This window comes from Carassius auratus, chromosome 28 (assembly GCF_003368295.1).
Source record: "Carassius auratus strain Wakin chromosome 28, ASM336829v1, whole genome shotgun sequence".
Taxonomy (NCBI): domain Eukaryota; kingdom Metazoa; phylum Chordata; class Actinopteri; order Cypriniformes; family Cyprinidae; genus Carassius; species Carassius auratus.
Genome location: NC_039270.1, coordinates 15,424,355 through 15,442,211, shown reverse-complemented (window position 1 = coordinate 15,442,211; position 17,857 = coordinate 15,424,355). Strand labels below are relative to the sequence as shown.

The following is a 17,857-nucleotide window of genomic DNA, read 5'->3' as shown; positions in this document are numbered from 1 at the left end:
ATTTTTATGTTTCTTGATTGCTTTTTCCTAACAGCAGGTGCTCCCTTCAAGACATGCACTCAAACAGCCCCACGAGGATATATGCTATTTAAGCATGATAACCCCTTCTGAATCATTTCAGTAAATGTGACTTGCACTATTGTATATTTGATTCAAACTACACATTCAAAACACAGGCATGAGTCATAGATAAGCTCTTTGTGTGATGTCACCAGGTTCTGTGGGAAGAACTCAAGCTCATCGAAGATTGTCAGAGTCATAGCACTTGCTACACCTCCAGCCCTCCAGCCCCCCAGCTCCCATTATCCTCTCGGACAGAAGGAAATGGCCATTTCTCATTTTCTGTAGTTGCAGTGAACATGGTTTACTCTTTAGCAGACTACTTCTGCAGATACAGAGCATGACTGATGCTTTACATCTCGAAAGGAGAACACGATCCTCATGTCTGTGAAGTTCTTAGCTGCCATTGTTTTTTAACACATCTGCAAGGTTTCTATTTTAGCTCTGGCAGTCAAAATGAAAAAATAAATAAACCATCCCAAAATGTGAGTAGCCATGTGCTTCTTCTTCTATTTTGTTCTGTTCCATTCAATAATCAGAGTGGCCCTTATTTTCTGGACACTGTCTGTACCCTCATGTTTAACTTAAAAAAAAAAAAGAAAAAAAAAAGCAATTGGTCACGCTCAAACTGCAGCTCTCAGTTTTTCCTGAGGGGTTTGTATTTCAGCTTAATACTGTGATGCTGGGTATAGAGTCATGCATGAATGCAGGGAAGCAGTACCATGTTTGTTTGAGAAGTAATGCAAAGTGAATGCCCCTCCAAAATAAAGAAAATGTGAGCAGTTACAGCAAGACTGTGCAACCACAGATTAGGTAACAACACTCAGATGAAGCCTGCTAGGAGAGATGCACATGACCCCTCTTAACTTAACCCTGTAAACTCAATAGAAATCAAAAGGCTTCAGTACTGAGGGAGACCATACCATTAGGGATAGTTCACCCAAAAATCACAATTTTGTAATGATTTATTAACCTCCACTTGTTCCAAACCTGGATGAGTTTCTTTCTTCAGTCGAATGCAAAAGAAGATATTTTGAAGAATGTTAGGACAGCAGCCGCTCACTTACAGTGGAGCCTTTAGTTTGAACCCTTTGGAATTTTCTGTAGCTATTTCTGCAAAATATAACTTAAAGATCATAAGGTTTTCACGCAAGTTCTAAAAATTGACAAAGAGAACCCAAACAAGCAAATAAGACCAAAATATATACACTCTTTAAAATAAAGGTGCTTTACGATTCCATAGGCTTAGAATAACTCTTTTTGTCTAAATGGTTCCATAAAAAACCTTCAACATATTAAGAACTTTTCTGTTTCTAAAAAGGTTCTGTTACAAAAGAAGGTTCTTCAGACAGATTATAAAATGGTAAGAAAGAGGTTTTCTTAAAGAACCTTTGACTTTGTGGAACCAAAAGTGGTTCCTCTGTGAAGAACCTTTTAAGCACCTTTATTTTAACAATATAGACAGGTTTATCACAATTACAAAAAAAATCTTCAGAGTATCTTCTTTTTTGATCAACAGAAGAAAGAAGAGCAGATTTGGAACGACATGAGGGTGAATAGCCTATGATGAGAGTATTTTCATTTTTGAGTGAACTATCACTTTAACATCAGGCTTATAACAGCAATGTGTGTATGCAATTACATAAAGTGTAGTTTTAGAATCATTAAACAGAAATATTATAGCCTAGGCCTATCCACACAGTGGCATAGCAGCTGGAGGTTTGGTGGAGAACATGCCTTAACTAAGGCTAGGGGTGTACCTGGGCCATACTATTTGCATAATTTTTTCATGTGTCTCAATCAAAGACGTGGTAAATTTGGTATCTTTAGATGGGGAAACATTTCATTATGTTTTTCGAACCCTCCGACTGTAAAATGTGTTCGTGCTAACAGAATACCATGTGGGACAGACAGGGGCGTAGCAAGCTTTTCAAAAGTGTGGGGGATGGATGTGGTTTGTTTATAAACAATAAAAATGAAGAATACATTGACAGAGGGGTAAAATGCAGGGCTTAAAGTTCTCTGGCACTTTGCGGGATTTTCGGTTTGCAGCGTTTTGGCTGGGAAAAAAATAATCCTACATTAAAAAAAAAAAAATCAGAAAAGGGGAGAATAAAATGCCCACACAAAGTTTTTTTCTCTGGTGGTATAAATAATGTAACAATTTACTGTTTTTAAACATTAAAATAATATTCACTTTTCTTTCATAGTTCTTCAACAGGTATGCAAACAATATCCCAATAATAGCAATTAGCATTAGTCTAAAAAACAAAATATAATAGCGAAAACACTTGACATGTCAACAAAACGATTAACAGAACATCTTCCCAAACACATATCAAGTTTTTTAAAAACCTCGAAAGCATAAACACTCATTCAAAGTACCTGGAAAAGGGAGATGTAAATAACCATAACCATAAGTTCCCGCCTCCTCAGCGCGAGCTGACCTATAACATCCCAAGAGAGGCGGGACTTAAGGCAGAACAGCCAATCATCAGCTGGTCACACTCAAAGCCGGTTTCATGTTTGAGAGGGAGGGAGGGAGGAGGCAGCCGCGGCGAGCGCAGACACAGAGCGGCCAGAGAAACGGAGGAGGGACTGTAGTAGGGCGTTTGTGCAAAACTGCGGAAAAACTGCAGAAAACGCGTGGGTGTCGAACCCTCTCACCGGGAAAAGTGTGGGTGTTAAAACCCCCACATCCCCCACGGGTGCGACGCCCCTGGGGACAGAGACGTCAAAAACCTGCAAAAACATCTCCAACCGCAGGTTGGCGCTTTATCTTTAAGGGGGCAATATAACGGTATTCATTGGAACGTTTTTATTTTATGAGTTTTCTATATGCCTACGCAACGTGTGTGACCAAACTGAGGAGAACAGCTCATGATTAAAATCAAGCAACTAAGCAATTTAGAGGAAAATAAGAGATTACATTACGCGAATAGCCATGGTTGAGTAAAACCTAAAAAAGAATAATAATAAATTATTATTATTATTATTATTGGCACTGCGGATCTATTCCCATTTCGAACAGTTCGTTTAAAAGAATACTCAAATAACTTACTCTGTCACTCAGTGAAAAACTTCTAGCCTACTCTTTGCAGTCAAGACGGGTCACAACGCGAAAATAGGCTCTCTACACAGAATGAATGAATTAGTTACATTGTGAAATATAACGTAAAAATAGTGTAACTGTGTAAATGTAAATTGCAATGCTAGATTATTTACAAAGCGTTTTAATTACATTTATTTACAAAAAAAAGCTGTCATACAGTCATATTGGTAAAGTTCCTATTATTCGACGGCTTTATTATTAGTTGCTCTATCAGTGAAATAGATTTCAGAGCCATAGAGAGAGATGGCTCTATGATGCTCTATAGATTTCTAATGCTCTCACTTGATTGCGAAATGTTCCTTTGTTCACGCCGGTTCCAATTTAAAGGTGTTGTATGTAGGATTGACACCGAGTGGTTGAACTAGGTATTGCAATCCAAATGAAAAATATCGCAGAGGTTCATGTCATAAGGCTGTTCATAGTTCATAGTGGTTGAGCTGATGAGTCGAGAACCGCTCTGACCGATACGTTATTAGTACCATCCGTGAAAGAATCTATGATCATGATAGAATCTATGATCAAATACAGCAGATCCATCAGACATTTAAAACTCTTCCGAACCAGGAGAAACTGCCGTATCTGTTAGGAGAACACAAGAACTGCTGTGTATTTGCTGCTCAGTATGTGTCTGCCTGTCATGATGTTAGAGAAAACACTCAACCTGCCCTGACCTGATGTTTCCAGCACATGTAGATTATGTTATGCCATATTACTGTGTTGTATTACTTAGATGTATATTTTGCCTCTGTAAATCTAATACCATATTCTATTTTATTTTATTTCTAACTTATACATTCACATACACTAATTCACTTTGCACTACATGGTTAATACTTTTTATATATTTTATTATTACTATTATTCTTTTTCTTTCTGTAAATACATATGTGCACTATTTGTAAGCAGCCCAGCTGCCACTGCTTTGGCAATACAAATGTACAGTTTTTGTCATGCCAATAAAGCTCACCTAAATTGAAATTGAAAAAATTGAAATTGAATCGCTTAGACCGGTTTTGTGAACCGGTTCAAAGAATTCTCTAAAAGATTCGACTCATAAGAACCATTCATTCACAAAGCGAACATTGCTGCTAACTACCTTTCGTGGCGGGACTTATATTATTTAAAGAAACGGATATCCCCACTACTAAGCTGACCGGTAGTTACGACTCGTTCGGCATTCTGTTTAAAAGAGCAGTCCAGGTGGGTTGTTTTTAAAAATGCCTTTCGTTTTGTTGGGAGAACACAACGCAAACAATTCGCAGGCTTCGTTTGGAAGATGTAACGCGCATTGTATGGCCAGCGCCATGCATGCTTGTACTGTGATAGAAAACGTGCTGATTTAGGAAAGCCAACTGATTTTGTGAGCAATATGGATTGTACCTTGCTTAAACCTTTTATTGTTAAAATCATTATTTGCTTATGGATCTTCGTCGCATGTAAGCTAACGTTAGCGTTTTCGAGGAAAGGCCATTAACCTTACAATTAATAGTGTAACTAGGAGCGTCGGTAACTCTTTTAAACCAGCTAGCTTGTTGTTGCCATACTTCCATACTTGCTTGTTGCCACATTTGCACGTCATTTCCGGGATGTTTGTTTCATTCAGTGTAAATGTTTATGTACAAAAAGCACAGGATTGTATTCGATGGCACGCTTTGAGCTAACTGTCTGTTTTATGGCTGCATCCCGTGGAAAACCTCGAGATAGTCTCCGTTCATTTTAACCAATAAGAAATGGACTGCAGCTTGTACGGCTTTTTTCTCGTTTTCATAATTCATTCGAGTCAGTTTTTGGCGTTATTTTAATGGCAAATGTCGAGAGTGCATTATTGAAATCCGAGAGGACGCCAGCCCGAGTCTCTCGGCTTGCAGCGGGCTTGCTCCCTCAGATATCACCTTTACACGTGCACCCTCAAACTTTGTCCTGTGCATGCACGAAACCGTGTTTATTATAAACGGATAATCGTTAAATAATTGTATTTAATGGAGCGCAACCCTCGAAGAAAGAAAGGGCCTCATTCTTCAAACACAAGCAGAATATATTTGAGTGTGTAAATAGTTCGTAATGCGGTTTTTACGTAAATTCATGAAATTATTAATGAAAGTGTTCGTATTTTCAAAATGTTGGTGGAAAGAAATGTACACCTGCTTCTTACCACATGTAAATGTTGTGTAAAATGTTCTGTTCTTTTTAACAAACTTATGACATTTAATTATTTTTATGATTATTATTATTTATTTCTGTAGCTGAGAGTTGATAACTGTTAAGTCTTGGGTAATATGCATAAACTGTATTATATATATATATATATATTTATTTATTTATTTATTTATTTTTTTTGCACAATAACAACATGCAGAGGATCACAGTGTATTCAACTAAACGCATAGACTGTATGAAAACATGGACTTAATGTCCGTGATTACACCTGTAGGTTTCTGAAGAGCATTTTTGAAGCTCAGAGTGGGTGGAGCAGTCCGTCGCCCTCTTGGCAGCGCGTCACTCCCTGATAATCGAAAATGGTCAAAAAGGCAGGAGCTATTTGCTGAAACCACGCCCACCTAGCTTGACGTCGGTGACAGCAGTGGCGATCCACCTGTCAAAAGGGCCACGCCCTTAATTATGCAGAAATTTAAGGCTTAATATAAACTGATGAGTTATGAAGGGCAAAAATAGCTATATAGACCAAATCACTTTTTTTACTATGCTGTAAAAACCTTTTTTTTTCTGTTGTAAAGTTGGGCATTTTAACATGGGCAGTCTATGGAACTGACGTTCTTTTTGGGCCGGTTGATGAATTGCAGTTTTAGTTACTTCTATGTTGGCTTCACGAGAGAGACCTGAAGGAGGGGGGCGGAAAAATGCGGATTTTTTTTTTTTCAGCTAGCTAGAAACGCTTTGACGGACACGTTATTTAATATGTATTGTTAGGCATATTGCCTGTTAGTCCTTTTTGCTTCTATGCAATATACTGGAGCCAAACCTGAGAAAGTAGAACAGAATATTCCACTGCGTTCCTGGACACACAATTTGCATAGCTGTAATTCATAAGCGAGTATTATGTTTAATTGTGAATGAGAGTGCACGAGCGCCCTATGTGTGAATAATTGGAATTCATATGCACATGTCTAACTATCAAATCTGATGTGTACGAAGCGTTTGTGTATCTGGAGGAGAGTTTTCGGGAAGGTCCGTTGTATGCACAAATTACACAGAATTTACTCCTATATTTACAAATGTTTCATGAATGTGTATTAGGCCTATTTGGTTACTAAATAAATTTCACTTCACAAGAACACACCATCCAATGGAGTATACTCTAGCGAGAGATTAAAAATAAACTAATAACCCAGTATAATTAATACGGAGTAATGAGAATTAAATAATAGAAAATATTAAAGGGGTCATATGACATTGTAAAAATTACCTTTTATTTGGTGTAAAGCAATTTGTTTATGCGGTTTAAGGTTCACCCACCTGCAAAAACATAAATTGGCTGACTGAATCTTGGATGCTGTTTAATCTGAAATGAAGGACACAATGAAGTGTTTACATTGAGGGTGCTAAAAGAGCTAATGCTTTACTTCGTCTCTTGTTTGGTTTTCTTTATGAAATGTAACAGCTGATCATTTGATTTGAGGTTAAATCTCTTCCTCTCAGGTATGAAAAGGTCCAGATATGAGGACGACTCCACAACCTCACAGTTGGCTCAAGAAAGTGGACAGAAGGCGAATAAACTCCCTCGATCCGAGGCAAGTTTGTCAGTTACTTTTCTTGTATGCTTTTCTCCCACAATAGTAATGAAATGTAAAATGATTTGATAAGTCTTTGTAACCTTCGTTATGAAATGGAAAGGCTGTGTTTTTAATTTTACTTCAGAGTTGGCAAAAAACTCCTCTTTCAAGATCGTGAGCTGTTGCATATGTAAATATGAATTTAGTTTTTAAAAAGGAAGTGTTTCTCTTTCATTGAATCAGCATTCATTTGAATTAAAGGGGTCATATTGTTGTTGAAAAAAATAATGTTGTGTTTGTATTTAGTGTAATGCAATGTGTTTATGCAGTTTAAGGTAAAAAACAAAACAAAAAAAAAGCTCATCGTTCTGAAAAGCGAGGTGTGCTCTGATTGGCCGGCTATCCAGTGCGTTGTGATTGGTCGAATACCTCAAGCGTGTGATGGAAATGTTATGCCTCTTAATATACTGTGATGCCATCACAACCAGACAAAAACATTAAAACCCATTATGTGGGCATTTGTTGCATCCATTGGGGACATAATTACTGATTATAATGACCTGTACTGTCTTTTTACGCATTGTGTATCGTGCTGCGTAAACAAACCCATGTCTGCATTTATGATCGGAGAAAAGACAAACGACAAGCACTATTCTACGCTGCTCAAAAATCGCTTATGAATCATCAGTGGCAAATTCTTTAAATATGTAAATGTTTTTACAGACTGTGAGTCAGAAACTGTCCTTGCAAAGTTAGAACTGCCTCACTTTATAGAAACAGACACCGGGATTGTAGGCTACTCTCACACAAGAAACAGTCTTCCTCCTCCCTAAAATGTGCTACACACATCTGAATATGTGTTCACAACTGTTCTGGAATAGTCTTGTAAATACAACTTAACCACTGATTTCAAGTTATGCTCTCTTTTGGAAGACCAAACAAAGTAGTTTTGCTTTCACAACGAAACACAGCGACTCCACGACATGGCGGCACGGCAACAGCGAGAATAAGTTGCGTCTTTTTTTTTTGGCGTGAACATTTGGGGCGGCATTTTAGAAATCTTCCCACATCATATATTCTTAGATTTTTTTTTTTTATAGTACATTAACATTATCTTGCACATTTTATCTCCCCAATTATTCTAGTTTGAAAGAAGTTTATAATGAATGTTCAGTATTCCCAATTCAGAAGAGCGCACGCACACAGCCTCTGTCTCTGAATGCATTTAAAGTCGCCGCACATACGGAGCCTGTCCTGTAATGCATCGCTATGGAAGTCATAGAAATTTTTATAATGGTTTTATAATGGGGTTTTACAATTTGTGAGTAAGGCCGGCGACACACTGGATGCGTGGCGCAGGCGTCTCAGCTGCGTGGCGTGTACATTTTTTAATTCGGCTCCCATGTTAACAGGTTAGAGCTTGCAGACTGCCTGTGTAAGCGCGGAAAACACGTGCATGCTAGAAATAGAAACAACACATATTTTTCACACAACACGCAAGCGTGTTGGAAGCGTTTCCAGGCAAAATAGAGTAGGAAAACATGTTTATATGTCAATTTGTACACAAATACATATTAATTCATGACATTTTGATGTTTGGAAGTCTATAGGTTGAGATATATTCAGATATAAATGTAATTAAAAAATCTATTTTCAAATATTGCACCTGTCAAACAGTCTATTTTGCCGTCAATACTGCTGACGGTGTCCTTTATCAGTAGGCTTTATATTTATGCTCGACATGAAATAAAGATATTGTTGTCGTGAAGACAAGAGCCTGGTCTGTCGGCGGTCTCCCTCTATGTCACCTACAGCAACAGCAGAACGCCAGCGCTGCGTCAGGCACGGTTCTGGTGTGTAAAGACACCGAAAACGCAAGGCAGCCACCACGCAACTGACATGCATCAGAAACGCCACGCAGCCAGTGTGTCACCGGCCTAAGCCTGTGGTAAACAAAATGCGACAATACTTGATGTTTTGTACGATGTAAATTACACTCATCCATCCAAAACACCAATTTTGAAGCAGTCATGTACATTGTTGTTTTTAAAAAGTAACTAGATAAGAATGTTGGCAGTGTAAGTGTGTGCAATTTACACTGTGGTTGGCCTTGCAGCAAGACAAAACATGCAAACAATTTGAGTATTAATTTACATGTTCTTGATCTGCAATCCAGGTTTTTGTTACCTAAATTTAAATGCAATATTGAATGGTGTTCAAACACACTTGTGTGTATTTCCAGAACTGCATATGGTCTCACCCCGTTTGTAACCTGTTTATTGACAGATTGAAAAGATTATTTCAGATAAGGTTGTGACCGCAGTCGAGCAGTCTGACTACAAGATGAAGAATCTGATGGAGAGAATCGGTGAGGTGAATGGTGAACCCAGATACGATGCCAGAATCAAGAATCTTGAAGTAAGGGACCTGTGGACTTTAATATGCTAATATAAATAAATATTTGATATACTAATCCATATTACTGTATTGACCTGCAGTTCCAGTTTATTATAACCACCATGCACATTTTCTATGTTAAGTGTTTTTTCTTTTTTCTTTTTTGGCAGGCTCATGTAAGGAAAATAAAACGAAGGGGAGATGCAGTATTTGCATATATCAGAAAGTTCAGATCTTTAGGGATTTCTCAGAGTCAGGTATGAGCTAGATAATGAGATTTATTTGTAGAACCAAGGTTTGACAATGACAATACGAAGACATTAATAAAGCTGACTTCTATTGTTTTAATTATCACTGTTGTGTTTTTCGATCTTTTTAACAGTCTCCTTCTATAAGTCCTTCTCCTGTGCAGCCCCAGCGATGCATTTCTCCAGCGGAACCAGTAACCAATATATCCAGGTATTCTAAAGTAGGCCTATTTTAGACTTATAACAAATGTCGTTCATAATACATCACTGCCACCAATAAAGTCAAATATTGCCTTTGAAGGGGCTTAACGTAGCTGTGGATCTGTATACATTTTAATGCTGCAGACTGAGGCCTTTCAACTTGAAAATGATGCAGAAGCAGTGAGCCTTCTGTTTGAATGACAATCACTAAAATATTCCATTTACTGTTTAATCAGAAGATATTCTATTAGAATGATCACCTCAGCGGTGCCCTGTGGTCCTTTTTCTTTTCGGTGGGTTGTTTTTAATTCAGTAATGATTCAAGGCTGCAGTCTTGGCACCTTTCCATTTCTTTTCTTTCCCTGAGGTGCTGTATGCCAAGTGGCATTTCTTCACTTTCATGTGTGGCTGTTGTAGCCTTATAAACTAGTGTGCTTCACTGAAGAGGCGTTCATTGCTGCTTAATGTTTGTGTTCCAAGGCCAACGAAGCATACTTGTTCAAACCAATGATTACAGCTATTTGTTATCCTAGCCGTTTGCTTAATTGTTGAATTACCGCAATCACAATTCGCTGTAAGAACTCGAATGCGATGGGCTGAGTTGTGCAAAATGTTTAATACAAGAGCATTGCCTTAGGCCGGGTTCACACCGCAAGCTGCAGCAGAGCAGAAGCAGCGCGTATTTTTTTCGGTGCCCATGTTAACAGATGAGAGCGTTCACACCGCACGCAGAGGCGGCGCGGCAGAGCGTAGCAGAAGCAGAGCAGAAGCAGCAGTGCCGCGATCGTTTCGGCGCTGGGTCTATTTTTGCAGCGCTGCTGACGCTCAGTTAAAGTGAAAGTACACCTTTGATGGACAAAATAAATATGATTTCACACAAAAAGTGCTCTAACTGCACAAAAAAAGCACATCTAGGGTGTTTTAACAAGAACTAGAGTATGTTACGAAAAGGAAATTAATATAAAAAAATCTGTATAGAAGATAAAGTGACCATGGCCAAAATGATCAGGATCACGGCCAAAATACACATGTACTTAAACGAAAATTTGCCCAAAATTTGCATTAATGATATCTACTGTGTTCTTAGCAAATTACATAAAAAATGTATGATATTTAAAACCACATATTTTTATATTTTTTATTATAATTTTATTTTTTATATATATATATATATATATATATATATATATATATATATATATATATATATATATATATATATATATATATATATATATATATATATATATATATATATATATATATATATATATATATATATATATATATATATATATATATTTTTTTTTTTTTTTTTTTTTTTTTTTTACAAAATCTGTACTTACAGTTCTATCCAAAAATAGACTTTTTTTGCCGAAATACAAAAACAACTTTAAATAATTTATATTGCTAGCTTAGCCTTGGAGATTTATTTATTATTAGTAGTATTCTTTTAATAACTAGGCCTATGTATTGGCAGAAGAACGGATGTCGTGCTAACAATCATAAACAACAGCACGTGGTGTCACAGGCGGTGGTCTTCAGAGTGCACCTGGAAAGACAATAATGGACGACACTCGTCTCATTGTGGAAGTTGAGAAATATCAAGTTCTTTATGATCCACACAATGTAGTTTATAAAGACTTGCAGGAGAAGGAAAAAGCATGGGATGAAGTTGCAGCGGGTCTTATTGCAGATGGTAATTAATTTTATAGTGTTTTTGACGCTTTCGCTGGCACACGAGCAAACAACTCAATATTTGATTCAAAATTGATTCAATTGGAACCATTTATTTACAATTTCTAAATTACACATAAGCACACAAATAACAAAAGCAGGTGATACATGCAAATATAATAAACAAGTAAATGCTGATTTCAAGATGAGCAGGAAGTCAACGCTGTGAACCATTTACAATACACATAATTTAAAACCGTTTATTAAATTGGTTTTCAGGGTGTTTTTTTGGTAAATTTGATTGCAAACAAACCCAGTGACAAGATGGTAATATGCACCATGTTCTCTCCTACGTCGGTTAATGGGATGAACCCAAAGTCTGGGTCTTTTTAGTCTCCTTAATAACAAATATAGCGCGATGGCCTTTCTTCTATCAACAACACGTACTGCACGGAAAACAAAGACAGCAAAACAAAGATCCAACAAAAGTAACAATTAAATTATTAATTAAAAAAGCTTCTTGCCTAGTCTTTTTATTTAAATGTATTTTAAATGGGAAATAAAGCAATGCGAACGTACCCATTATAGAGCACTCTGACCAAAATCTGCCGTTCAGTTGCGCGCTGCCTCCGCTGCCGGTGTGAAAGCAAAATAGGCGCGCGCTGCTTCTGCTCTGCCTACCTGCTGCTAACGCGCTGCTTCTGCTCTGCTGAAACTTGCGGTGTGAACCCGGCCTTACAGTGATTAAAAATTCATTATTTTTAATAATAAAATCAGCCCAAACATCGCTCTGTTGGATTGATCTACTAGATATGTTGAGAGTCCTGTTCGTTTTTTTTATTTTTATACATTTAACCTAGTTCCTTTACTAGTGTGCAATGTTTTCCATGAAAAAGATCTGCAAAGTCCACTCCGAAAGGAGTTATTCTCTATATCAGCAAGCACTCTTTCTGAACTCCCTCAAACACTGATTTATAGTCTTGAGTTTTCTACCAGGAATTTGTACGTCCCACTATCCCTCATTTAAAGAATTCCCACTCAGGGCATATATCAGAAGATAAGGATCAAGGCCTACATCAGAAGATGAGGAATATCATCATGTCTAAAAGATGCTGTTTCACAGATCTAATATATAGCGTGTCCTATATATATGTGTGCGGCTGGTTATGTGTTTTATGTGCATTTGACTGTTGATGTGAAGTTGACATTCCAGTATAATTAAGCCAATATTAAAATTGAGAATTTATGTAAAAACACTTAGAAATAAAATGTTATGTTAAACAAGTGAATTTGGTCATTATAACATTATAATCTATGGTATAAAATTGGAACAGTTAAGGCAGATGTAAAAGATTAAAAGCTAATATTTAGTTGCAGATCCCTTGTGTGCAATCAGAGCAGAGTCTGCAACCCACAGACATGTGGGTTGCACTCTTGGTCTTCTGCTTTGAAATGCTTTCCCCAGCCTTTAATGCATGCAATTCCAGCTGTTGCTTGTCTTTAGTCCCCTCTTCAGCTGGTAATGTCCAATCTGATTTAAATCTGGAGATTGATTTGGGAAATCTAAGACTTTACATTTCTTTGTCCTGATGAAGTCCTTGACTGAACTGGCAGGGTGTTTTGGGTAATTTTCCTGATGCAATATGTAGCACTTTCTGATGAGTCTGGTGGCACTTTCTTGAATGCTGGTAGCCAAGATGATTTTTTACCCTTCCAAATTCATTCTGCTACTGCCATCAAGTCATCATTAAAAAGAAGAGGTCCTGTTCTAGAGACAACCATACATGCCCATGCCATGCAGTTCCCTTTTTTTCTCCACACTTTTGCTTTCCCATCAATTAGATAGTTTAAATCTTTGTCTCATCGGTCCATAACCCTCTATTCCAAAACACTACTGGCTCACATTTGTGAAGAATCTTGCCTTTCTATTTTTGATCAGTGCTGATCGGAGGTTTGCATCTTGCTGTAGCTCCTGTAATTCTGTGTCAAATTCTCCTACGGACTGTAAATTGACAGAACATCACCTCATCTTTCTGGAGGTTGTTAGTGATTTTTACAGACACGTATTTTAGTTCATTTTCACAACTTTTATGATTTGCCAGTCATCAACTGCTGTTGTTTTTCTTGGCCGATCACGGTGGTGTTGCTTGCTGATGTCGCTGGTAGTTTCCAAATTCTTGATTTCTTCATGCCCTTTGTTTGTGCAATAGCTCTAATTTACTTCATCCTTTCTTTTAGCATCCAAATTGCTTGCTTTTCTCTCAAAGTCAGCCCCCTCGTCTTCATCCTAGTTTGTGTGTGTGTCCTCATCATATGCAAGACTCAAAATGCAAAAGCAATGGATAAAACGCCTAATACTGACAAGCTATGCAATATTGTGTTCATAATCAAATGTGATTCCTCTGTGATATTGTGTAGCTTGTCAGTGATATATGGATCTGTGTATTAAATGCTTCTGCATAATTTTCATCTGAAAGCATGTGATGGAGATTTACTGGTACTATTAATCACAGAATCAGCTTTACTAACGAGATGTGCATGACAATTGCATGCAATTTATCATGCAGCCCTTGTTTGTTGATCACAAAATACAAAGATGAGAAAAACTAGGATGTGTGGTGTATTCAAAGTGCCGCCATTACTCACCAGAGTGCATGGAATGGTGCACTGATTGGTTGAGCTGATCTATCACATTCTGCTTAAAAGGGTGACTGGTGTTTGTCGCTGTTTGGAAGAAAAGGGAGAAAACTGACCTAATAACGAAAAAAAAAAAAATCAGTACTGACCAGATACAATATTTTTATTTTTTTATGGCATTTTGGAACGCATGTATGCATCTATGTAGTGCTATTAAATTAGTGTTTTTAAAGATTAATTTGAAGTGAGCATTGGGTGATCAAATTGTAATTATATTTGTGAATGGACAATTAACATCCAAAAAAACATTGAATTCATTATTATATTATCATTATAATATTATTTGTTGGAATTTAGAATTTTTATTTATTTATTTTAACCAGAAGTTCAGTCAATGGAGGGTGTTTCAGTGACAACGCTTCGGTGTCATCAGCAGGTCTCGTTGCAATTTTCATTATTTATTCTAACTTCGGTGATTTCAGATGTATATACTGTGACATAATAAAATGATTGTTTTTGCATTAACAGACAATGATTGTGAGATGACCACATTGAGAAGACCAAAGAAAAGGTTCTGGCAGAGTTCGGTAAAGGTTTCTTTTCGATGTCTCATTCTCAGTCATTACTTGGCTTTGTTTATCTTTGGAGTATTTATATTGTTATAGTTTTGTAATATGTGGCTCATGTGATAACATGATCAGCCTTTACTAGGGACTATAGATTACCATTGTTCATATATCTACTTCAAAGGGGGGGAAAAAATGTCTTTTTTTTATTTTAGCAATCGAAGAATCAGGTTGTTGACCTTACGGAAGATGGAGGTATTTGATCTTGAATAAAATTGTTATAAAGAAGTGTGCTGTTGTATAGACTGTATGGTGGGCATGATGTGTTTTTGTTCTGCTTCAGCATCCAGACTGAATGAAGAGAGCCCGGTTACCCAACCATCAGATCAGGTTTGCCATCATCCTCTCACTCAGGTTTCTCTCCTTCAAGATTTGCATTTTCAGACTGTTTCATAGCAGTTTTGCTTTCACATTTGTGCTCTGCAGATATCTGAACCTTCAAGATGGGAACAATCAAATCCCTCAATTACACCACCAGTAGCCATTAAAGGTATGGAGACGTTGAGTTATTTTTTTATTTTTTTCTAAAATTATGGTTTATTATAGACTTAAACAATTATTTAATTCTTGTTTTAATGTCATTTTATTTAATGAACAGAAGAAATGCAAAGTGTAACGGAGGACCGTGTCAGTTCTTCAGTACAGTTGGAAGAGGTATACTAATGTTTTGTATTTGCTAATACATCAATACGTTTCTATCAAAAGGGCCATAACATTTCGGTTTCTACTTTACCTTCATAGGAGCAGTGGCAGTCCAAACTCCATCCGTTCCCAGACACTCCGTTTCCCAAAGAGCTTCCGGTTGTAGCTGCCTCTTACAACTTGCCCCAGAAGCCAGTGGTGAAACTAGCTCGGATTGGAAGTGCACAGGAACTAGGCATTGCATGGAACGTGGATCAAAAAGATCCCCATGTAGCAGAGATGGATTGCTACTACATTTACGTTTCCCACGAACACAAAAATGGCACTTTTTCAGGATGGAAGTGCCTTGGGGAGATCAAAGCCATGCCTCTTCCTATGGCCTGCAAGGTGTCAGACTGCAAAGGAGACAAACAACTTTGCTTTATCGTTGTGGGGAAGGATATTTTTGGCCGTTATGGGCCGTACAGTGACATACACACCGTTGCATCGGGACAAATATGATTTTGATGACATTTCTCCAGTGTTTTGAAACTTCTGTTTATATAAGATTTGAAGGAGTATGTGACTGACTCTATACTGGCATTTAGAGTATTTAACTGTAAGATTTGAATTTCTTAAAAGATGTTAAGTTGGGTACAAATAAAATTAAAGCTGCTGTTATTTCCTCCATTATTTTTGTATCCCTAGTTTTTTTTTCTCTCTCTGAAGAAAATGTTTTTTTGTTAGTTTTTTTTTTTTGTATCCGAGAGCCCAGATCGTCAGTCCACTTGTACGAATCTCACTAACACTAAGTATTAAAGAAACTGCCGCCTTGTATTGTTTTTATTGATTATAAAGTTACAAACTGATTTCAATTGTCTCTGGTCTTCATAATATGAGGTCTTCAGTGGTATGAATTAACAAAGAAATCACTAGCCATAATAGACCGTGATGGTTGAAGGGCACCTAATTTACAAAATTCACGCACATATTTGGACATAAATTTGTGCTGGCAATTTGTATATACAACCACCCTATAATGATAGAAAAAATCCACCCGCTCCTTTTTATTAAAGGGGGGGTGAAATGCTATTTCATGCATACATTTACACTGTTAAAGAGTTGGATTCCCATGCTAAACATGGACAAAGTTTCAAAAATTAAGTTGTATGATTGAAGGAGTATTTCTGTTCCCAAAATACTACTTCCGGTTTGTCACAAGTTTCGGAAAGTTTTTTTCGAGTATGGCTCTGTGTGACGTTAGATGGAGCGGAATTTCCTTATATGGGTCCTGAGGGCACGTCTGCCGGAAGAGCGCGCGCTCCCGTATAGCACAGCACTGAGAGCACAACAGACTTCACTGATCAAAGCAAGAGCGTCGCGAAATGTCACAAAAGGAGTGTGTTTTTGGTTGCCAGGGCAAGACAACCCTGCACAGATTACCTAAAGAGAAACAGCATTAACCTCTTCAGCTCTGCGGCATATTTGGCATTTTTACTGAAATTTGGCATATCTGGATTTAAAAGAGCACCACAGTCACATACATTGGAGTAAACTGATATAAATGGTCTCATTTCATAGTAAACATGAAATAAAATTTTATTGTATTTTTTCAAAGTTTTTTTTTGAAAGTCTGTCACTTAAAGGTGCAATATGTACATTTTATCTAGCGGTGAGTTTGTGAATTGCAACCAACGGTTCAGTCCCCCGCTCACCCCTCCCTTGCCGACACAGGTAAAGATGTCCTCGGTAAAGACACCAGATAGCAATGATATTTCTTTACAAAGGTAAATCAATGAATTATATTTACCTAATTATTCAATAAATCGATGGTATTACGAATTTTAATGTACTTGTTCATCATTGTGTCAGTGTTTTATTCACAAGAACAACAAAGTGACGAAACACTCTGTAAAGCAGTTTGTCAGTTTAGGGCAAGTGTAGAAACATGATGGCGACATCCATGTAAGGAGACCAATGGTGTATGTAGATATAAATTGCTCAATCTAAGGTAATAAAAACATAACGGTTCATTAAGTAACGTTTTTATACACCTCTGAAAACATAGTTACGTATATTAGCTTTCCAGCGCTGGAGAGAACTCAAGGAGCGGGAAGGCCTCCAATCAGACACCAGGGTTGTAAAATTGGTTTAGTTTGTTTCACAGAACTAATATATGCTGGCTTTTGCTTGAATATGCTCGTGTGTCATGTTTGCTTGTTCATCTGCAATCGCATTGTCGTTCCCTTCAGCTATGATAAAGATACATTAATGAACACACCCTATAAGCCTGGAGCATCTAAACTTCCTCCACTATCTGTTTCAAGCATCAGCTTCCAAAGCGTGTCCGAAAAGTAAGATAATATGTTTAAAACAGCAGATTCCGCCATAACTGATGCCTGGGTTGCATGCATATGTGTGGGGCTGAGCAGTCAAAATAGGGTCGAGACCCTTTTGGTGTAGGGCTGTGTTTGTTTTGGTCAATTGAAATATCAACAATGGCTACCAGAAGTCACAGGGTGTCCGTGGGTCCTTAAAAAAATCTTA

At 37.4% G+C, this 17,857-nt stretch overlaps 1 protein-coding gene across 3 annotated transcripts; it reads left to right on the top strand.

The window, feature by feature from the left end:
- The first annotated feature begins 4,210 nt into the window (after window positions 1-4,210).
- On the top strand, window positions 4,211-16,179 carry atf7ip2 (activating transcription factor 7 interacting protein 2). 3 transcript variants are annotated; one of them, XM_026208154.1, is made up of 12 exons: window positions 4,211-4,372; window positions 6,830-6,921; window positions 9,190-9,321; window positions 9,471-9,557; window positions 9,683-9,759; window positions 14,447-14,499; window positions 14,592-14,650; window positions 14,845-14,884; window positions 14,973-15,019; window positions 15,116-15,179; window positions 15,288-15,343; window positions 15,431-16,179. In XM_026208154.1, exons 2-12 carry the CDS (start codon window positions 6,832-6,834, stop codon window positions 15,830-15,832), a joined length of 1,107 nt encoding a protein of 368 aa, XP_026063939.1. In that variant the 5' UTR covers window positions 4,211-4,372; window positions 6,830-6,831; the 3' UTR covers window positions 15,833-16,179. The 3 variants fall into 3 exon arrangements, with proteins under 3 accessions (XP_026063939.1, XP_026063940.1, XP_026063941.1); XM_026208155.1 differs by lacking the exon at window positions 4,211-4,372 and adding an exon at window positions 4,395-4,532; XM_026208156.1 differs by lacking the exon at window positions 4,211-4,372 and adding an exon at window positions 4,780-4,916.
- The last annotated feature ends 1,678 nt before the right edge of the window (window positions 16,180-17,857 follow it).